Source organism: Phocoena sinus, chromosome 6 (assembly GCF_008692025.1).
Source record: "Phocoena sinus isolate mPhoSin1 chromosome 6, mPhoSin1.pri, whole genome shotgun sequence".
NCBI classification, from domain to species: domain Eukaryota; kingdom Metazoa; phylum Chordata; class Mammalia; order Artiodactyla; family Phocoenidae; genus Phocoena; species Phocoena sinus.
The window spans coordinates 107550542-107573091 of record NC_045768.1 but is presented as its reverse complement, the minus strand read 5'-3'; the positions used below and the strand labels follow the sequence as shown (position 1 = coordinate 107573091).

Here is a 22550-nt window from a genome sequence, read left to right as displayed (position 1 = left end):
AGTCTCAGACAAGAAGCAGTAGCCCAGGCCCCACTGTGCCGGTGGGAAAATGAGGCTGGTGGGGAAGTTTCCACCCACGTTCTGCTGTGCTGAGCCCTGGGGTGTTGAGGGATGCTTAGGCCACCTTGCCACCAAGACCCTACATCCAGGAAGACTACCAGTGGTACCCACTGCGGCCACCTCCCTTCCCTGAAGCTTTGTGGAGCTTTTCTCTGCTATCTCCCCTGGGCCCGGCAAAGCAATGCCACTTCACGCCTGCTTTCTCGGATGCGTGCCCCAAGCCGGCCACCACTGCTCAGCTGATGTCAGATGCTGGAGAGAAGGGCTAAAAATAGCTCCGATTTGATGTGCTGCTCTCGGGGGCTGAGCTGGCAGCTGGCCCCTCCATCTTTCCTACACGCTGAAGGCGTCTCAGCTGGAGTTGGTGGGGGGTGGGCAGGAGTGTGAGGTGGGGAATCAGAGGGGCTTCCGGGCCAGCCTGGCAGTGGAAGGTTGCAGAGTCCATTCTCAGACTCAGAAAGAGCCCATGGCGCACAGCCAGGGCTGCGTTGGTGCACTGTTCCTGCTGTGCCAGCTTGGGGGCCCCTTGAGCCACCCAGACCTGCATTTGGGTGGTTTGAGGGGGTCCTCGGCTAGGACTTGTGTATGAACACACACGTGTGTGCCCAAGCGGACATTGGGTACACCGCACCACGCCTACAATAAATTGAGAGGACACTTGTAGCCCCTGTGCTCCGTGAGTTGTGAACCTCTGCCATCTGACAGCCCCGTAGCTTTGCTTCTCTCTGAAACTGTCCAGAGAGGGGCGAAAAACCTGCCTCGTTGTAACTTATCCTGTCAGGCTGGTTGGTAAGTTATCTCTTGCCTCCAACCCAAATCATTCCTGATTTAATTGTGCTCCTTGCACCCGTTTGGGTCGTCTGCCTCGGGGAACATGTATTTTATGTACTTGAAGGTAGTGTTGCAGGCATCTCTCTGGTCAAATGAGACTGTCAGAGTAGGGGATAAATTCACCTTAGCAGCCTCTGATTTGATGTTTACTGTGGTGGGCTGGGGGCAGCGGCTGTACAGGCGTCCCTCCTGGGGGTTAAGGTCTAGCTGGAGAGGCATCTCTGTACGTAAGTGACTCCAGTACAGCGTGGGCTGCGAGGAGAGCTGTAATAGGAGAGGGGAGGGGCTTCTAGGGGTGGAAAACAGGCGTGTAGCACAGCCAAACAAATCGAGGCTGAAATTTGGCTTTCCAACTTGGCATGCCATTTAACCCCTCTGAGCCTCAGTTTTCTGATGTGTAAAATGGGGCTAATAATATAATTCATAGAATTGTGGAAAGAAGTAAGTGAACTGAGGAGAGAGGGAATGAGAGAAAGATAAGGAACAGGAGAATATAGTGTTCTGGGTTAGAAGCACCCTCTCTGGAGTCCAGCGGCCTGGCATGAGTCCCAGTAGTGGCGTCCTCAGGTGCTTCAGTTTCTTCATCTGTACACGACTGTAAGGTTCTCATGTTAAATGACTTAATACATGTAGAGAGTTTACACTGTGTCTGGTATGTAGGGAGAACCCAGTAAATGGAAGCTATTACTATACTGAGGACCCAGTATAAGGGGAGGATGGGAGGGAAATACTTGGACCTAGGCATGGGATAAGGCGCGTGGGGAGAGCTGGGCCTTGCCCAGGGGTGGCTGCTTGGGCGTGGAAACAACAGAAGCAAAGACACAGAGATGGGCACATGCTGGGAAGGTCTAGGATGGGAGGGCCATCAGGTGTGGCCAGGGGTCGGGGGCAGGTGTGGGGCGGGGGAAGGCAGGAGACTGGCCTGGCTGCACAGCCAATAGGGAGCCACCCAGGTTAATGAGTCCAGGTTAGCCTTGACGTCCTCATCTGTAATACGGGAATGGCGATGATAATAACCTGGCAGATGCTTGCAAGCTGAACCCTGATCCTGTCTGCGACAGCTCAGATGCTGCTGCCCCTGAGATCTGTGATGGTCTGGAAGAGCTTGAAGGACTTTTCTCTGTCCTGACCTGGGACCACAGGGAACAGCCGTGGGGGTTCCTACCTGGGCACAGAGTCTATGTCATGCAGGTGGGAGCACAGCCTTTTTGACATAGCAGCCTTGGAGCCCCCGTTAACGCCTGGTGACCCAGCTCAGCAGTCCTCAGTGGGTGACAAGCCCCAGACTGCCAAGGTTCCTGCACAAGCCCCATGTAGCCCGGGACCCTGAAACCTCCCCCACCCCCCTTTTGGGCCACTTTCTTCTACAGCCACTGCATGGCCACCTGGCCCTAGACCCCTGGGATGTGGTCAGCAATGGAAAGGATACAAGGGGGGAGCTCCTCCACCCCTCAAAAGATGGACCAGATGAGAGTACAGATCACACAACATCACAGCAGCCCTCAGTGCCTTTGCTGCGACCACAAGTCAGGATTCCCGAATCAATCAGGCACAGGTGGAGGTGAAGCGGGACAAGTGTGAACAGGGCTGGGGGCTGCGCACGTTCAGATGTCAGTGAGCCCTTGGGTGCTTTGGTGGCAGCTGGCCCAGCTGTGTCCTTGGTGTCGGGGGCAGGATGTTGTCTGACTGGTAGCTGCAGTGGCCCGTCCTCTCTAGGGTGGGAAAGTGATGCGCGTTTGGCTTTCCCTCTGTGCCTGCTGTGATGACAGTGAAATGGTCGGGGCAGGCGGGGACCCACCCCCTCAGGGATCTGGGGTTGGATCATGTTGACACAGGGCTGTGATCATGGACTACAGGTGTCTCTACAGGTGGAGCCCTGGACGTGTGCAGTGTGTTCGTGTGCGTGGTGGTTGGTGCATGTGTGTCTGTGTGGTGTTTGTGTGGAGTGTTCTGGTAGGTGGTGTGTGTGTGGCTGTGAGAGTGTGTTCCACGCCCACCCAGGATAAGGGTCAAATGCCCCTGGAGGTGTGGCTGCTTATATTTAAATACAACAAAAACATAGAGGTATTTTTAAAATTGAAGTATAGTTGACTTACAATATTATATTCGTTTCAGGTATATAGAAGGGTAATTCGATATCTTTAGAGATTATACTCTGAACAGAGTAATTATAAAGTATTGACAGTATTCCCTGTGCTGTGCGTTGCATCCTTGTGATGCAAGGGGCTCTTAATCCCCTTCACCTATCTTGCCCCTCCTGTCCCCTTAAGGGAGCTAATTTAAGTGGTAGGTATGTTTTTAAATTTCAATTTCCAATTATTCACTAGTAGTCTACAGAAATATATTTAATTTTTATGTGCTGACCTTGTATCATGAGACTTTGCTTAGCTTGCCAATTAGTTCTAGGAGCTTTTTTTGTAGATTTCTTGGGATTTTCTATCTAGACAATCATGTCATTTACAAATAGGGACGGTTTTATTTCGTTCCTTGCAGTTTGTATATACTTTCTTTTTCCTGATTTATTGTACTGACTGGGACTTCTAGTATGATGTTGAATAGGAGGGGTGAACTTAGACATTTTTGCCTTATTCCTGACCTTAGGAGGAAAGAATTCAGTCTTTTTATCATTAAGTGTGATATTAACTGTTAAATTTTTTTTTTCTTTTGGCCGCGCTGCATGGCATGCGGGATCTTAGTTCCCTGACCAGGGATCAAACCCACGCCCCCTGCGGTGGAAGCACGGAGTCCTAACCACTGGACCACGAGGGAATTCCCTAACTGTTAATTTTATAGGTATCTTTCATCTATGTCAGGTTAAGGAAGTTCTTTCTATTTCTAGTTTGCTGAGAGTTTAAAAAAAGAATGGATGTTGAATTCTGTCAGATGCTTTCTTTCTGCATCAGTTAATGTGATATGTGGTTTTCTTGTTAATATCATTGATTACATTTATTGATTTCTGAATATAGAATCAGCCTTACATTTCCAAGATAAACTCCAGTTGGCTATGGAATATCATTCTTTCTGTATATCACTGGATTTGTTTTGCTAGTATTTTGTTGAAGATATTTGCACCTATGTTTATAAGGGATATTATCTGTAGTTTTATTTTCTTGTATGTGTCTGGCTTTGATAGGGTAATGCTGACCTCATAAAGTGAACAGAGAAGTGTTCTTTCCTCTTTTATTTTCTTGGGGGAAAAGAGTGTGTAGAATCGGGCTAGTTTCTACTTTAAATGTTTGGTAGACTACTTTTTTTCTTAAAGCGAATTCTCTAAAGCTTCAGGCCCCACAAAACCTAGACTCAGTCCTGTTCGGGGCTTTGAGGATGAGTTGCTGTCCACATCGGAGATTTCACAATGCTGCTTCTGAGGGTGTCATAAGAAGCAAAAGGGGCCTATAGGTCCAGACAGGTGAAATTATTCAGCCTCCTGCTTTTGCAGAAATCACTCATTTCCCTTAGATTTAGGCAGAGCTATAGCTGACTCCAATGGGGTAACACGATTTGGGCAAGACCTCTGATTCGCCTGAACCATGACTGACTGTGTGACTTTGGGGAAATCACTCATCCTCTCTGAGTCTCAGATGAACCAACGGGAAAAAGATGACAAATGTGTCTCCTTCACAGAGCTGCTATAAAAGTGAAAATGTGCTCAAAAAACTATAGAGAGTTCTCCTGGAGGTATAAGGAGCTTTAAACAGTTCCATGGTTTACAAAGTAAGGGGAGGATATAGACTTGAAAGGAGAATAGAGTGGACCGAAGGAAAGACAGGAGGAGAGCCCCTTTGTTGCCGGGGGGGGGGGGGGCATCTATTTGCTCAGCATGTCCTAGGGTCCTGCTCTGGGCCAGGCATTGTATAGATGAGGACACTGAGGCTCCATGAGGGTAGGAGATGTTCCCCAAGGCAACACAGCCAGTGACAGACCTGGAAGAGAGCCCAGGTGTTGGGGGCAAACAGTGATTTTCCACTGTAGTGAAGGGAGCAAGTTGGACCAAGTTTAAAAGAGAAGGGACAACTGGTCTATCTCTGAGGGGGCGTGTGGGTAGGAGGTGAAAAGCACTGGCCCCAAAGCAGACTTCTGGGCTTGAAGCCCTCCTCAACCCCTTACTTAGCTGGGTAAACTGAAGCACATTTCCTAACCTCAGTGCTTCAGTTTACCACATGTTGAAGTGAGGGTAACAGCGCATCTACCTCATACATTTGTTGGAAGGATTAAATGAGCTAATAAGGACAAAATGCTCAGAACAGTGCCTGGTACATATATATGAGTGCCACATAAACACTGGGTATTATTTGTAAAGATGCTAGGCCATCCTTAAGGCTCTAAGAAGCCACAGAAGGATGGAGTTAACAAAAGGTAGGCAGAAGCTTAGAGATCCTCCCGTCCGCCCTCTGTTTTGGATGAATCCAGCAGGCCCGGCCTCGGGGGTGACTTGCCCAAGGTGGTGCAGCCCTGCAGACCATAGGCCAGGTCCAGCTTTCCTGAGTCCTCACTCCATGAGGACACGCTGTACCCCTGCTTTTAGAGCCGTGCGTTTCATGATTCTTAGGAGACAATGGTGTGACAGGGAGCTACACAAAATCCAGGCGGAAGCAAATCGGGAGGGGGAGAGTTGCGTGTCTTGTCTCCGGCACTACCTTTCCCGGGGGAGGTTGAGCTTTCTGGAACCTGCCAGGGAGGGGAGAAAGGTAAGGGAGCAGCAGCCCACCGTGTGTCGCCTGCAGATGCCGGGCTTTCCCCTGGGGACTCGTCACACCTGGGCCTACCCCCAGGCCTCGCCTGCTGCCCCCTGCACCCCAACGCTGCCGCCGCGTCGGAAGGTGCAGGCCTTAGGGGGCCTCTGGCTGGGGATGAGATCAGTGCGCGGAGCAGCCTTCCTGCGTGGCTTAGGGTCTGGCGCCACCTTGTGGCCACGGACCGAGGCTGTCTTTGCACAGGGGCTGAAGGCTTAGCGGGAGGCCGCTGGCTGGGCGGGCGGAGAGATCACCTAGACCCACTGTGGACTTTACAAGGTCTACTGGGAACCCAAGGACTTAAGGATAGAAGAGAGGGGTGCAGGAGCCAGAGGAGGTGGAATAGGTCGAAGGCCCTTGATTGGGAATTTTGAACTGGGACTTCTGATTCAGCTCCTCCTCCACGGTGGGTGACTGTGTGAGCTGGTGTCCCTGCGAGGCATGATTTCCAGTTTGGGTCTTGGACTCGATCCCAGTGCACTCTGGGCTCCTAGCATCTGTTTGCTCATCGGTGGGGAGAGGCTCTGGCTTTGCCCACTCCCACCCGCATCTACTCCCATATTTGGGGATGTTCTCACAGAGGAAACGCAAGCTTGGTTTCTCTGGCAGGCGTTACGGTTGAACCAGCATTTCTGGGCTCGTTGTCTTCCACTGCACTGGCCAAGATGGGCAGAGGGGCTTGTGGCTCGGGGAACATGGGGATGGAGGGGCGGATCAAGTTGCGCCCTCTGCCCTGGTAGGGCAGACCTAGATGAATCTGAGTGTTGCTGTTACCTTGGCCTGGGACCTGGAAGCATAGGCTTGGCTCTGCTACATAATCATTCCTCCACCTTGAGCCACCTTCTGAGTCTAGGAGAGGTAGAGGCTGCGGTCTGAGTGTACCCCTCAGAGAATATAGATTTGTGGTCTGGCCCCTGTGGGAGTCTGTGGCCCACAGTATTGTGCATTGCAGGTACCACATCTGGGCAGAGCTGAGTTTTGGAGCACAGAGACCACAGCTGACCTGGGAGACCCATGGCACCAAGGCTCCGCCGGCCACAGGGCAGTTCTGGGTGCTGGTGTGGAGCCTCTGGACCCGAAGCCCTGCTTCATCACCTTCACCCGTACGCCCTCGTCCCCCACTGCTCTGCCTCCCGGGCCATCATCCAATCTGATTAATCTGACCCTCCCCTCTGCCCTAGATTCAGAGTCGGACTTCCCAGCGCCTCCCAACTACTTGTGACCACATGTCCTTAGGGCCGGCCTCCCACCCAGGCTCTTCCTACTGCCACCACATCTAGTCGGTCTTCTCTTTCAGGCCCCAAATTCTGATGTAGCTTCCCTCTCCTTTGTCTCTTTCTCTTTCCATTCTCACTTGCAGAGCTCTGTCTGTCCCTCTGTCTCTTCTCTCTGTGTGTCTGTCTCTGTCTCCCTCTCTATCTCTCCATCTCTGTTTCTCTCTGTGTCTCTCTGTCCTTGTCTCCGACTTTGTCTGTCTCTTTCTTTCTCTCTGTTCCTCTGTCTTTCTGTTTCTGTCCCTATCTCTCTGTCTCTGTCTCTCTGTGTCTCTCTGTCTCTGTATCTCTCTGTCTATGTCTCTATGTGTGTCTCTCTGTCTCTGTGTGTCTCTCTGTCTCTGTCTCTCTCTGTGTCTCTCTGTCTCTCCATGTGTCTCTCTGTCTCTCTGTGTCTCTCTGTCTCTCTGTGTGCCTCTGTCTCTCTGTATGTCTCTCTGTCTCTGTCTCTCTGTGTGCCTCTCTGTCTGTGTCTCTCTGTCTCTGTGTGTCTCTGTCTCTCCCTGTGTGTCTCTGTCTCTGTGTCTCTCTGTCTCTGTTTCTGTGTCTCTCTGTCTCTGTCTCTCTGTGTGCCTCTCTGTCTCTCTGTCTCTCCATCTCTGTGTCTCTCTGTCTCTGTGTCTCCCTGTGTGTCTCTGTCTTTGTCTCTCTGTGTGTCTGTCTCTGTGTCTCTGTCTCTGTGCCTCTCTGTCTCTCTGTCTCTGTGTCTCTCTGTCTCTGTCTCTCTGTGTGTCTCTCTGTCTCTGTCTCTCTGTGTGCCTCTCTGTCTCTGTGTCTCTCTGTCCCTGTGTCTCTGTCTCTCTGTGTCTCTCTGTCTCTGTCTCTCAGTGACCCCATAGCTTTACGGGTCAGGTACAACAACCTCCCTGCCCCTTTCCTAGCCCCTCCCCTGGTCCTTTGATTTTGGGAACTTACAGATTGAGGCTCAGAGAGAGGCAATGACTCATGGGAAGTGGCGCAGCCAATAAATGACAGAACCTGGAACGGAACAGAATTCAGGGCCCTTTTTCACTTCAGAGCCTCAGTTTCCCCAGGTGTTAAATGATGACAACCAGACCTGCCCCACAGGGCACGGCGGGGCCTCCGGAAGATGCCCGGCCTGAAGTGCCTGGCGAGGCTGGCGCCCCCGGCCTCTCCATGCTGGCCCCGACACCATCCCCGCTGCGGTGCCTCCCTCCCCTTAGTTTTCTGCAGGGTTGTTCTCCACTCACTCCAGGGAGTGTATGTGCAGAAAATCAGGTGTCCATCCCAGCCCCCTGGGTGGGTCTTTTCAGAGATCCAGTCCCTTAAAGGCTCTTAGGAATCTAGAGAAGCAGCCATCAGGTGTTCATCAGGTGTCAGATGGGCTCACCGTCACCAGCACGTGTGGTTCAGGTCACACCGATGGTTCAGGTGGGCTGCTTTGTGTCCCGATGCCCACTCTGGGGGACCCAGATGCCCACTCCGGGGGCCCACTCGTTCCTCTGTGGGTCCAGTACACGCTTAGCGCACGGGAGGGAGGCCCACTGTTTTGGACCTGGAGAGGGGCATCAATTACAGTTTTAAATTATTTTACAAATGTATGTTTTTGCGTCTTTGCCTCTAAAGCATGGGCTTCTCTAACGTGGATGCAAGGTTCTTGGGCAACACCCACTTCTCCCATTGCTCCCAGGGGGCGGGGGGTATAGAGCCCCTCCCTGTGAGCCTCTCAGGAATCCGGTGTAACCGTGGACAAGAGCTGCCTTCGCTGTGTTGTGACTGCTGCCCTGCAGGAGTCTGAGCACTGGGGGCAGGAGTCTTCCTTCTGCATCCACAGCCACTGGGGAGATGGCGTGAACACAAACAAGCTCAGGTGTCCGTGAGAGACAGAGAAGACACGACGGGGGCCGGGGGGCAGGGCGGGAAGAGAGACCCGGTGGTGGGACAGGAGGGGCGGGCAGGACCCCATGAGCCGAGGGAGGGGCTCGGATTTTATTCTGAACGTGATGGGAAGCTACGGGAGTGTTGAAAGAAGGTGGTGACGTGATTGCATTTGTGATTTTCACAAAGCACCTTGGCTGCTGTGCAAAGAATGGGTTGTTCTGGGGCAAGAGTGGACCCTGGGAGACCAGTTAGGAGGCTTCTGCTTCGATCCAGGAGAGAGGGGTGGTGGCGGGGACCAGGCTGGCGGTGGTGATGGGGACAGAGAGAAGGGACCGTCCAGCAGCCCCAAGTAGGCCCCTGATGGTGCTTGAGGACAGTGGGGACTCTGTAGGGGGGTCAACCATGCTCTCAACCTCTGTGATTCCGGCTTGGCCGTTTAAAAGACACAATGGTATACCTTCCCAGGGGGTGGCCAGGGACGCAGGTGTGGCTCTGTCCTGTTGTCTGTGGCCTCAGTTTATGGTGTATATTCTTGATCCTAACTAGGCCCGCAAAGCTGTGCCTTCTGAACCCTGCTTTTGTCCCGGCGCTGCCGGCTCCTCTGGGCCTGGCCTGGCCCCAGAGACGGCTGGCTGGCTTGGATGCTACCTTCCATCCTCCCCTTGACTGTGGCTTGGAGACAAGCTTCCAAAGTTTAGGTGAAAGTGAGGCAGGCCTGGGGGCTTTCTCATGTGGACCTGGATACATGCCCAGCACGCGGATTATCTCCCTAATCTTCCCACCAGCCGTGTGATGCTGTGATTCTGCTGTGTGAAAGAAGAGTAACGAGGACACAGAGTTGGGTAATTAGTCCAAGGTCCCACAGTGAGCAGATGACAGAGCCGGGATTTGAACCCAGAGCCTGTGCCCTCTGCCTGCACCTGCTCCCTTTGCCCCTTGTCCCTCCCGGGTGGAGTGGGCTCAGTGGTTTGTGTGACTGAGTCTTGGGCTGTACCTGGATGGAGGCTCCATTGCAGGCTGTCCCTAGTGTAGAGGGATGGAGGCTCCATTGCAGGCCGTCCCTAGTGTAGAGGGATGGAGGCTCCATTGCAGGCCGTCCCTAGTGTAGAGCGGGGCACGCACGAGCTTTGGTGTCCAGCAGCCTGGGGCCGCCTCCTGGTTGCTCCGCCATCAGGTCTGGAGCCTGTGCAAGTGAGTCCCGCCTGTCTGTCCTACGTGGGAACTACACCTGCCTGTCGCCTGGGACCCAGGCAACACGCAGTAGCCAGCCAGCCAATGATACTTAGTAGGAGCTTCATAAATGTTAATTCCCTTCCCTCCTCCTCCAGAGAGGTGAAAACCCTGCAGGAAGGTTCCCCCTGGGACCCTGAACTTCGGCCAGCCCACCTGCTCTCTGAGCTCACCTGTGATGCTTCCCTGGCAGGCCTGTGAGATCACCCGGTCCCACTCTTCCATTTCTTATTTTACAGATGAGCAAAGAGAGGCCAGGGAGGGGACAACTTGCCTGGGACCCGTTCCCTGGCCTGTCCCCACCCCACCCCACCCCGAAGCCTCAGCACCCCGTCTGTGGTCCGGCAGAACCCCTGGAGCTGGTCCAAGCACCCGGAAAACCTCAGCGCCAAGGAGGGGATGCTAGCCTGTGGGGACGGCCTGACCCTCCCACAGCTCCCACGCCGACCCACGCTCTCTGTGTTCTGTCCCGTCTCTCGGCAGGTATATCCGCACCATGTACCTGGGGATTCAGAGCCAGCGGCAGAAGGAACACCAGCGACGCTTCTACTGGGCTATGATGTACGAATATGCAGACGTTAACATGCTGCGCCTCCTGGAGACCTTCCTGGAAAGCGCCCCCCAACTGGTGCTACAGCTGTGCATAATGATCCAGAAGAGCCGCGCCGAGACGCTGCCCTGTGAGTCCCCTCCCCCTCCCCGGGGCTGGGGGCGTCGCCCTGATCCCCGAGTCCTCACTCCCCCGCACAGGATTTCTGCGCCCCTGCGTGCGAGCCTGCCCCGCCGTCATGTGAGCAGAGCAGAGCCGGGTCTCCGTGTCCCTGGAGCAGCAGGGCGGAGGGCCCTAGTCTCCCATTCCCGGGGGGAGAGGCCCCTTGTCTTGGCGCTGGCCTGAGCCACGGTGTTTGCACATATGCGGGATATGGGGAAGATGCCTTAGGACAGCACGTGCCCAAGAGGCTAAGTCACGTCAGGCGGCATTAGCAGTTTTAGACGTTTGTAAGCTGTGGTGCTCTTGCTTTAGACCCACGTATAAAATGTAGAAGCCGCACTTATAAAACAGGCTTAAGTAGCTCTGTTCTAGGTAGATGGGGATGGGGATCCAGAGCCCAGCGTGGCCCGCCCACTGGCAGCACCTTCCCACTCCTGGCCACTATGGCCCCAGATGGTCTCGGAGCGCCCAGGGCCCGGTCTGGACAACACTGGTCTCTACAGCAGTGGGAAGCCTCTGGGGGCCACCTGACTGAAAGGAAGACCTTTCCACATTGGCCTCCTCTGGTCAAGGTGGAGTCTCACCCCAGGTCGCCAATGTCAGGACAGACCCCAGGTCAGACCAGCCTGCAAGTGTCATCGTCGTGTCAGAGCCTATTTCAGCAGGGCTGGAGCTCCAGCAGGGGAGAAGGTCTAGGGTGAGGAGGGGCTGGAGATCACAACACTTGGGGGACCCTGGGGACGTTTTGCCTGGGGAGGACTTGAGCTATGTGAATTTCAACATTTGAAGGGATGTCAGGGAAGGATGATGGTTCCAAAGGGTCTGGAGGGAGCTACAGGGAGACCGTTATTGATTCTACATGTGGGAGACATTTCAAACAGCAGGAGTTGTCCAGTGATGGAAAGACTGTCTCAGGAAGTAGAGAGTTTCCCGTCGTGAGGAATATTCAAGCAGAGCTGTTGCTGCAGGGACTCAGCCCAGAGGTTCCTGACTCGAGAGGGCTCGAGCATGTGTGATCTGGAGTAGCAAGGCAGCTGGGGCAGAGGGTCTGTTCTCCTGGGGCCTGCTGGCCTCCTGGGTCCTCACCTCTGGGCCCACAGCTCCCCAGCTGCTCCAGCGGGCCCTGGGTGCCACCAAGTTCATGAGCACCTGTAGGGGGGCTCTCCAGCGGGACACCCCCTTGCCCCACGTGGCCCCAAGCTCTGGCCTTTCATTGAACTGCTATGCCTCTTTGGTATAACGGGGGAGATGACAACCGTACCTAATTTTGGGGGGGGTGCAATGATATATGGCACGTAGAACACTTTGTTATCCAGCTCTGCAGGCATCTAAGGGGGTGTGTTTCGCATTGCCAGGGAAGTGGTGTGGGCAGGCTCCTAGGGTGATCCCCCATCTTCCGCCCCGTGGGTCATGCTGCCCCAGCTGCCTTGCTGAGCCCACTCTTTCTATGATCACTGCTCAGGTTATAAATGCAGAGAGGCTGGATGTGAAGTCCCCAGAGAGGAAACTCAAGGGGCAGCCGATGTCGCTTCCTAGGGGTCCTCCTGACATAGGAGCCCAGGCGGCCCATGTCAGCAAAGGCTAAGGGGCCGCTGGGCGAGCCTTTGTCAGCAGGAGCCTGGGAGTGACAAGAGCCAGGCTACTTTGGCCTGGGGAAGCACTCCCTGGCTCTTCTGCCCACATGCCCATCTTTTCATGCCAGCGGCTCAGAGGTTGGGGGAGCACTTCCCCATGTGTTTGGTGAGTGGAATAGTTATTTCTCGAAATAGACTTGCACAGTTAAATACATTTGGGGACTGCTGGACCTGACAGAGGTCAGTGGCAATCTTTGCTGTTGGGTTGTGAGTCCCCAGGATGAGGGTCTGCAGGGCTGGCTGGGGTGATGGGAAGGAAGGAAACTGGCCGTCACTGTCATGGAGCATAGAGTGTAAGCTCTTGGCATGTTCCTTTTTCCTTTATTAAAAAATTTCAACTCTTTATTTTATTTATTTATTTATTTGGGGGGCACATCCTGCGGCATGTGAGATCTTAGTTCCCCGACCAGGGATTGAACCCGTGCCCGCTGCAGTGGAAGCACGGAGTCTTAACCACTGGAGCCAGAGAAGTCCCATGTTCCTCTTTCTTAACTTCTAGAATATCTGCTCATCACTGGACCCTTGTGTTATGGTGGTAGATGCCTTCCCTCTCTTTTCCCATAAGAAGCTGCATGAAATGTATGCCCTTTGAGGAAAACCATTTTAAATAGTAGAAATTGGAGGAGAGGAGAGATAGTCTGTGAACTTGGAAGGGACGTGTTGGCGACGTGGACTCTGTGAGTTCTTAGAGGACCGTGGCCTGGAAAGATGGGGTGACTCCGCCTGCTGCTGGACAGCTGTGTGACCTTCAGCAAGTGACCGAGCCTTTCTGTTCCTCAGTTTTCTCGTTTCTGAAATGGGGATAATATTGGTACCTACCACAGAGGGTTGTTCTCAGCATTTTTGACGTGATGAATGTCAAGGGCCTCGGGCCGCATCTGGTCATTTTGTGGTTGGTGATGGTCGAGCTTTTCCTGCAGATACACTTTCTGAATTGGACCACGAGTTACTAGTGAGATCATGGCTAACTGGCCTTGTTTGGTGGGCTTTTGGTGACACCTGTCCACTCTATACCGTTAATGCTAGTAGATGGCTAGAAAGATCACTGTTGCTGTAGTAGGTGAGTTTTCCGTGGATCTTGTCCAATGCCAACCTCTTCCACTTTTGCTACTTTTGCCAGCTATCCACCTTTTATTCCTCTTTTATCACTGGGTTAGCAGTACGGTATTTGGCCTGCAAGATGGATCTGTATCCAATTTACCCACAAAACCAGGCTCAAGTCAAAAGATAACACTGGGTTAGCCAAAAAGTTCGTTCGGGTTTTTCCGTAACACCTTAAGGAATCTTACGTAAAAACCCAAACGAACTTTTTGGCTAACCCAATAGTAACAGTAATAATAAACCATGGGAATCTTATGCTAGAGTCATTTGGGTACTTCAGTTGGGTCTTCCTTAAATCTGGTGTCTTGAAAGTTTAAATAAAGATATAAAAGGGGCATGTTATCTGATATGCCACTTACACTAGTAGGGAGTCTTTTGTCTGCTGAAAGCTTCACGAGGCTTCTAGGCTGTGACAGAGTTTGGAAAACAGTCCTAATAGTGAGAAAAGCCCGACAGAGCTGCGTATAAATTCCACCTCCACCATTTATTGACTTTACGACACGGGGCAAGTTAATTTCCTAACTGGGCTTCTTCATCTGTAAAGTGGGCATAATAACTGCTTTTGGGTGGTTGTGAAGGTCTGACGAGCAGCACATACCCCTCTACAGCACCTTGGCTGGCGTATTATGGGCACTTGATGCAGTCTGCCATTCAACAAGATGCATTAAGTCAGGAGCCGTACTACGTGCTGAGGGTAACGGGGAACAGATGTGGTCCAGGCCCTCATGAATCTTCCGTTCTCTCTTGGGAGACATAACAGAAACAGCTAGACAGCTAGCACGCTGTGGGAAGTGCTTTAAGCAAACAATCAGGGTGCCAAGACCACAGTACACGGGGTGGGGTGTGGAGAGAGCTTATTTGAGCAGGAATGTCAGAGGAAGCCTCTCCAGAGAGTTGACATTTCGGCTGAGCATAAACACTGAGGAGCCAGCTATGGGAGAAGCAGATACAGCCTTCCAGGCAGAGGGAACGGCATACGTAAAGGCCCTGAGATAGGAAACACCTGGCTTGTTCTAGAAAATGAAAGGACTCAGCATAGCTGGAGGTTGGCGGTCTGGGGAAGGAGAGTGATGTGCGGAGGATGGAGGGGAAGGCAGAGGCCTGACAGCTTGGGTTTATACCAAGTGCCGCGGGGAGGGTTATGTAGGAAGTCTTTTAAAGAAGATTCCCTTTCCTGCTGTGCAGGGAGGAATACAAGAGCTGAGCCAGGAACGCCGGTTAGAGGCAGCGGTGGAGGTCCAGGGGTGAAACGATGGGGTTGGAGTGTCTGGGGGGTGGAAGCCAAGTGCACGGGTTGGAGGGCTGCTCTGGAGCGGAAATCAACAAGACTTAGCAGGCCTGGTGCAGGCGGTGATAGAAGGAGGGCTGGGGGTTTCTAACAGGGTGTGTTGAGGTTGAGGACACCTACGGGGATTGGGTCAAGAGTTCGTAGCTCTGTCACCTTTCCTGGCTTTTTGGGTTTTCTGACCCTCCCACGTGAACATTGGCAGGGCTGGGCGAGCGCCACTGGCGACACCCACACGGCACCTGAGCCTGCCTTTTGGGGTTGAGCTCGCCGTAAGGAGTTCTCCTCCTTACAGGGCTCTGATGACCACTCGCCCGTGGCCTCACGACCCCACTTTTCAGGCACCTGCTCTGCTGTAGGCAAGGTGCTGTGTCAGGAATGGGTTTGCGAAGATACCTACCCTTCAGTAGGTGTTCTTAAACACCAAGCCCTTAAGCACTGGTTTTCTTTTAAATAAACGTTGAGCTCTGAGATCCAGATAGGCCTCTTGTCTTTCCATCCCTTTGGTGTTAACCTCCCTAATCGTCTCCTTCTTTCTTAACCTCACTTGTCAGCTCCGCTTACATCAGAAGCCCACCAGTGGCGTGTACCTTAGCTTCACATTTGCTCCTTTCTCCAGCAAGAGAGCGCTGCAGAGAGGCAGGTGTTCGTCCAGTTTCTCTGCTCCCGTCTGTACCTTTTTCTTCAGCTGCCACCCCAGGAGCTCTTCCTCCTTTTCCGAGTGAGGACGAAAGTCATCCCAATCAGCTCCCTCTCCGGGCTTCCTCTCCGGATCCGGTTTCCATTCTGGTTGAGGGCTAGGCTTCCAGGTTCCGGTTCTCAGGAGAGCGAAGGCCAGGGTCTGCTTCTCAGCTGTGGGCTTGGTTAAACGGCCCTCCCTGCCTTCCCCTCCCCACAGTGAAAGACCTCCATGTCTCTCCCCTTGGGAGATTTCTTTTCTCTAATGTGAAAAATGCTGTCCTGTCTCTCCAGTCCCGCTCATATGGACATTAGCTGTTACCCTGCAAGTCTGGGACACAAAAGTTGGCTACTTGATCGTTTAGGATTTTGGTTATGCTTAGGTGAAGCTGCCACCCAGAAAGTGAGGGTGGTCTGGTTGTGTGGCCCATGACCACAGATCTGTGTTCTATACCAGACCTGTGAATTTCCTACTCAACTTTCCTCATTACCAAGAAGTAAAATTCGTTATTGAAACAACCATTTCACTGCATCAAACACCATCAGATAATGAATCACCTTGAGCAGAGTTATGGGGGGGTTCCGTGCTCCCTGATCCCCTATTGTGTGAGCCACCGCCTGACTTAATCCTGGTGGAGTAGCCCCCTTCTCCCTGACTCCCCCTGGCCCTCACCCCCGCCCCGTGCTGAGCCGGAGCCGCTAGCTCTGAGAGATGCTCTGGGGTTTCAGACCAGGTTGGTGCCAAGATCTTCCAGCCTCGGATCTCAGCTCCAGGCTGCTCATGCCATTCCTGGGTCTTAGCCTCCAGGATAGATAAAGGAGAAGATGTGCACTTCCCTGTTCATGCCCTTCCCCTGGCTGTCTTGCCTCTTCACCCTTAACTGCAGTGAAGAAGGACACGCCTTCCTTCTCCCCCAGAACACAGATTCGGCCTCTCTTGTTTCCCTGGGGTACGAACTCTCCCCAGCTCTGTTTCTGTCTCCTTCTGAGAAGCTGCCCCTCCTTCTTGCCCATCAGATACCCGCTTGGCGTCTACACACAGGGTGCCCTGAACAGCCAACTCCAGCTCCCAGTTCTGCTTCAGCTCCCAGTGGCTTCTTGTCAAACAGAACATTAAAGCCTCACACTTCTAAACAGAGTTTGCAAGGATATTAAACAGAGACATCACTTTTGGTGCATCAAAAAGAGAGGAGAGTTCTTTTTTTTAAACTGCGATAAGAACACATGTAAGATCTACCCTCTTAACAAATTTTAAGTGTAAAAGAAAATGCAGTATGTACATATGAGGGAGGGTTCTTAAAGCAGCAGAAAACGTTTGAGAAAGGCAGGCTAAATCAATGTCACTACAGTTAACACAGATGAAATAACAATCGGCCGCCTGAAAATGTTTGTGCATGAAATGTTGGGACAAAGCCAGTGAGGCTTCTCGGGGGAGGCTCCGAGTGCTGCCAGTTCAGAAGCCTGAGCCGTAACTGTAACGGGGCCACTTATTCAGTAACTATTTATTAAGCACCTACTATGCACCAAGCATGGTTCTAGGCACTGGGGACAGATATGAGCAATAAACAAAACAGACAGGAAGCCCTGCTCTCATGGAGCTTGCATTTCTTGTAGGGAGAGACAGACAACGAACAAAACAGCTATTAGAAAATGGTAGGTACTCAGCAGAGCTCTAAAGCTGGGAAGAGAGAGGGGCGGGGGAGCAGAGCTGTGTCAGCCTTCAACAGTGTTGCAGGAAGGTCTCCCAGTCTTCAATGGGGTGGCAGGAAGGGGACCTCTGAGCAAAGATATGAAGGAGGGAGGGAGCCAGCCCACAGATCTCTGGAGGTGAGTGTACCAGAGGAGGGGACAGCCAAGGGCAAGGCCTTGGGCTAAGGAAGTGACTCCAGTGTTTGGGGAGCAGCCAGGAGGCTGGGAAGGTGGGTGTGTCATGCCTGGGCTCAGCCGTGCCCCGGGGTTCCTGCCAGCAGAGCATCTCTTCCTCTTCTGCTTTGTTAAAAAATTTTAAACTGCTTTATTGAGATACACTTTACATACCGTAAAATGCACCCACTTGAAGTATATGATTCAATGGCTGTTAGTCTATCTGCGGAGTTGTCACTATCACCACGACCAATCTCAGAACAGTTTCATTGCCCCACAGAGACACGTCACACTTCTTAGATTTGCTCTCCTGTCTCCCACCCCGCAACTTTCCTGCATAGGGAGGCGGGCAGCTGAAGGAGCCCTGGGTCCTGAGTCCACTGTGCTAGAACGTGGCAAGGGATGCTGGGAAAATCTCTCCCATCTCATCTCTGAGCCTGAGTAATATGAGTGAGGGCAGGAGGGACTCCTGAAGTCCTTTCAGTCTGTAACTGTAAGGAAGAGAAAAGTGGGGGAATCTGAGCAAGAATCGGACAGGAGCAATGTTTAATTATTAGGCTAGACATTCACATTAGAGGCAATCGCAAACTCAAGGTCTCGTGGGAACTCCCAGCTCCAGGAAAGACGGCAATTAAGTGATCTTCAAAAGATCTTTTCTATTTCTTAAGATTTCCAAGGAAAGAAGGCCTACAGATTTCATGAATGATGTCTTCCTGTGTCACACACCTCTCACTCCTGGGGAGTGGGTGGAATGGAAGAGACCCTGAGAAGGAAATGGGGGAGTCCCTGTAAGCTGTTCTCCTTCCTGTCTGAGCCTCACCTTTTTCATCTGTAAAAATAAAAAAGGGATCCTTTCCATTCTAGACACAATTGGAGATGTTAGGTGGGTCAGGACAACAAGAGGAGTCCTAGGGGTGAGGCAGTCACTCCATGGCCAACCTGGGGTGACGTTTGGGTCTGACGTTGACCAGCGGAGAGCTGAGTCCTCTCTCAATTCCAGACCCCACGTGCCCCAGGCTGCCAGACCCTGGGGTTCAGGAGCCCGCCCGCTGTAATACCTGCCCACCTGTGACCGCGTGGAGCCCATCCCCACCTCCTGCTGTTCTTGGGGACCCCATCATTCCCTTCACCCCCCCACCCTGCCCCAGTAATAACCAAGTACTTTGAGGCCTCCTCTGCTTGTCCCTCCGGTAGTCTCCTGAGACTGTCGCCTAGAAGAAAAGGTGCTGCCTCCTGTTTTGAGTGGTAGCAGGTGTGGACCTGGCTTCGCACTCTGATTTGCACTTAGAAGCTGCATCAGTCCCATAAGGCCCTTAACCTCTTTGAGCCTCGGGGTTCTCGTTTGTAAACCACGCATTGTAACTCCTGCCTCAGAGGGGTTTTGTCAGGAGCAAGTGAAATACATTTGTTTGTTTCACAAAGGGGGCCCCCTGGCAATCACCCATCCGAGGCCCGCATTGCTGCCCTGCTCAGCGAGGCCCTGGCTGGGCGACGTCACCTGCTTGGCAGCTCTGCTTCCTTCGCCAGCCTGCTCGCCTGAGCTGCCGTGGAGCTCAACGGCGGTCTGAGAGCCCTCCGCAGCCTCCTGACACAGTCCCTTGCAGGGCTCCAGGGGCCGTTCCTCCTGTAACCAGGCCAGGACCGTGGAGAGCGCTGGTTCTAGCCCAGCACGGTGCCGAGGGTGCAGCAGCAGCGGCAGGTCAGCCTGCGATGGCCGGTCTCGCGCCTCTGTCCCCACGCCGTTTCTCCCGCTTTTCCCTCCTCCCCACCCTCAGTGCCTGGTGCAGGAGTGGGCGGTGCCCCTGCCCTTGGCCCAAGCCCTTCTCCTCCCAGGATTTCTCTTGCGGTGGTCAGATCGTGCGGTGACCTGTCAGGGAGACGCAGAGCCGGTTGGCTGGAGGAGTAGTTCGCGGGGGAGGAGGGGGGATGTGACAGGAGAAAAGGTGGGAACTCCAGCTGTGGGCGCCGGCTTCTAGCCACCCCACTTGCCCATTAATTTGGCTGGGATATCTGACGCATCACTTAACCTCTCTGAGCCTCGGTTTCTCCTTTTTAAGTTGGGAATAATCGTACCTGCCCTAACCTACTCAGAGGGGATGGGTGGGGACCCTGTGAGATTAGAGGGGAAGCCACCTGGGGACTAGGGGTAAGGGTTACACATGCGGTTACTTTGTGTCTCGGGTGAGGGAATGACTTTGGGGTTTAGATTAAATTACATCATTGTAGCTTAGAATCCCAGCAGGACCCTCCTCTCCCCCCACTTACAAACATGGAATCCCAGGGCCCTGCAAGGTGAGACTGAGCTGGAGATGCTCTTGCCCCCGGCTGCAGGCCTGCTTCTCTCTTGAGAGGGCATGATTGCGTGAGAAAATCAATTAGGTTAGGCCTTTGTCAAAATATTATAGGTATGGGCTTCCCTGGTGGTGCAGTGGTTGAGAGTCCGCCTGCCGATGCAGGGGACACGGGTTCGTGCCCCGGTCCGGGAAGATCCCACATGCCACGGAGCGGCTGGGCCTGTGAGCCATGGCCGCTGAGCCTGCGCGTCCGGAGCCTGTGCTCCGCAACGGGAGAGGCCACAACAGTGAGAGGCCCGCGTACCGCAAAAAAAAAAAAAAAAAAATCTGTTATAGGTAAGTTTGATGGTCAACGATAATACATCACACAGGCTCCCTGAAACACATCTGCACTGAGCACGTCTGGCCCTGTGCTAGCCTCTGGGGGAACAGAGGTGAGCCAGGCAGGCGGGTCTCTGCCCTTCGGGGGCCTACATCTTAGTGGAGACAGGCAATAACGAGTGACACATGAATAATACCATTTCAAATATGATTGAGTCTATATATGTGTGTATGGGGGAGTAGGACATGTAGGCACATCTTTATTGCTATAGAATACTGTATATATACACTCTATATATTCACCATGTATGTACATTGTACTGCACACATTCTCTGTCTCTGTCTCTCTCTATATATATATACACTATATATAGATATATAAATATATAGTATAGTATGTAAATACATCAAAGATGTACATATATCAAATATATATTGAATATTCCAAATCCATGTTTTTACACATGGGTCACAAACAATAACCTAAGGCCCAGTCTGCTTGTACCAAAGCCCATGCTTTCCAGGGCATCTCACGGCCTCTGTTAAAATGCAGTCAGTCTGGGAGCATCAGGGCATTGAGACTGGTTGGCTGTTTGCTCCTCAATGAGGGTGGATTTACTGGAACTTTCCAGGGATAGCAGACGGATTTCTTCACAGTGTGCTTCAGGCCCACCAGGATCCAGGCATCTGCGAGGCTTGAGTGGCTGACATTTGTTCTAGACTCTCTAAAGTTTGCCTTTACCTAGTTGGCTGTGAAGATGGTATTTCGATAGCTCTGACAGCATCTTAGAAAGAAGAGGCAACCGAATCAGAGGGCTGGATTTAGCTTTCCTCCTGCCCGGTCCTTTAAATACCAGTATTTGACCTTGAAGCTCCTTGAGAAGGGGGCTGTTGCCTTCCCCCATGTTCCCAGAGTGACCGTCAGCTCGTGGTCAGCCGCTCAGAAGAGACTCCTTATCCAGGTATCGGACCACAGAGATGCTGTTCTCATGACCTGTCCCAAGGTCACTGGTCTGTGCCCCAGGGGCCTCTCTCAAGATATTGAGCAGTTCTCGGGAGGAACTCTAGAAAGCCTGAATCTCCAGCTGCTTGACACATGCGGGTTCACAGTTTGTTTGTAACTTGAGAACATTGAGGAAATAGGAATAGGAACCCCATCACAGGGTTCCTCATTCTCAGCACTAGTATATCTGGGGCCAAATCACTCTTTGCTTGTGTATTGGGGAGCTGTCCTGTGCTCTGCAGAATATTTAGCAATATCCCTGGTTCCTACCCACTAGATGCCCACAGCGCCCTCACCCCGAGCTGTGACAACCAAGAAAGTCTGCCAGATGTCCTGGGGGTGGTGGGCGTTGGGAGAAAGTAACATTCCCATTGAGGACCTTTGCCCTGCTATTAAATGGGTGATTGTGTCAGCTGAACATGGCCCCTCAGGATGTCCACTTCCTAGTCCCCTGAGCCTATACGTGGCACTTTATGCAAAAGGGACTATACAGGTGTGATTGACTTAAGGATTTTGAGATGGGAGCTTATTCTGGGTTATCCAGTTGTATCTGATATAATCAGAGGGGTCCTTATAAGAAGGAGACAGAGGATCAGAGGGACAGAAGGCCATGTGACAAATGGAAGAGTTGAAGATGCTATGCTGCTGGCTTTGAAGAGGAGGGGAGGGGCCGTGAGCCAGGGGATGCAGGGAATGCCGCTGTGGATGCTGCAAAAGGCAAGGAAGCAGATTTTCTCCTGGAGCCTCTACAGAGTGAGCCCAAACCTCTGACACCTCGGATTGGGACCAATGAAACCCATTTCAGACTCTGACTTCCAAACTGTCAGATAATAAATCTGGGCTGTTTTAAGCCACTAAATTGGTGATAATTCATTACAGCGGCCATAGGACACTGATATAGCGGGGAAGGTGGCTTTCTTTAACTAAGCAGTTGAAGCTAGCTGTTTACAAGATGTGGCATCAACCTCATGCTTATCTGGGGTTTGCATTTGTGACTTTGCTTGGGAAAGTGTATCTGTGCAGGGGACACATTTGTTGGGTGACAACTCTGCACCAGGCATGGGGATTACCGGAATGGATAAGCCAGTTTTTCTACCCTCAAGAATAAATGTTAGTTCTATCCTCAGGGAAGTCACAGTTGAGGGAGAAAGACCAACAGTCAGCAGAAAATGTGACTATAAAATAGTGGCCGTCGAAGAGGAATGCACAGGAGGGTGCAGAGGTGGTACCGTGCATTCAGGGGGAGTCAGAAGGGGGTCCCAGGGGGAGATGGTGCCGACCTCAGCCCTGGAGGATGAGCAGGAAATGGGAGAGGGATGACACGAGCAAGGGCCGAGGGGCTTGAGACAACATAGCGTGCGTATGGGGGTCCGTGTCTCTGCTCACAGCCGCTCATATGTGGGCATCGTACTTTGCCAAGGGCCCGGCACTGAGCTAACCCCTTGCGTAGCCATTTGTCTCTTGATCCTTACGGCAACGTCAAGAAGAGCGTTCAGTTATTGTTGCCCTTTTACAGGTGAGCAAACAGGCGTGATGCCCAGCGTCACTGGACAGCAGGGTGGCAGAATCTAGCCTGGTTCCAGAGCACACACTCAGAACCACGGTGCTCTCCTGCCTCTGTGAGTGGGTTAATATCACTAGGTCCTGACCACGGGCCTGGGAGCAGGGCCCAGACACAGAGGTCTTGGG

At 52.6% G+C, this 22550-nt stretch overlaps 1 protein-coding gene across 1 annotated transcript in view; it reads left to right on the top strand.

The window, feature by feature from the left end:
* The window catches only part of XKR6 (XK related 6), a 269903-nt gene that overhangs the window by 235169 nt on the left and 12184 nt on the right, over nucleotides 1–22550 (top strand). Inside the window, exon 2 of the mRNA XM_032636377.1 lies at nucleotides 10454–10650. Coding sequence (XP_032492268.1) covers nucleotides 10454–10650 — 197 coding nt within the window. The remainder of the gene's footprint in view (nucleotides 1–10453; nucleotides 10651–22550) is intronic.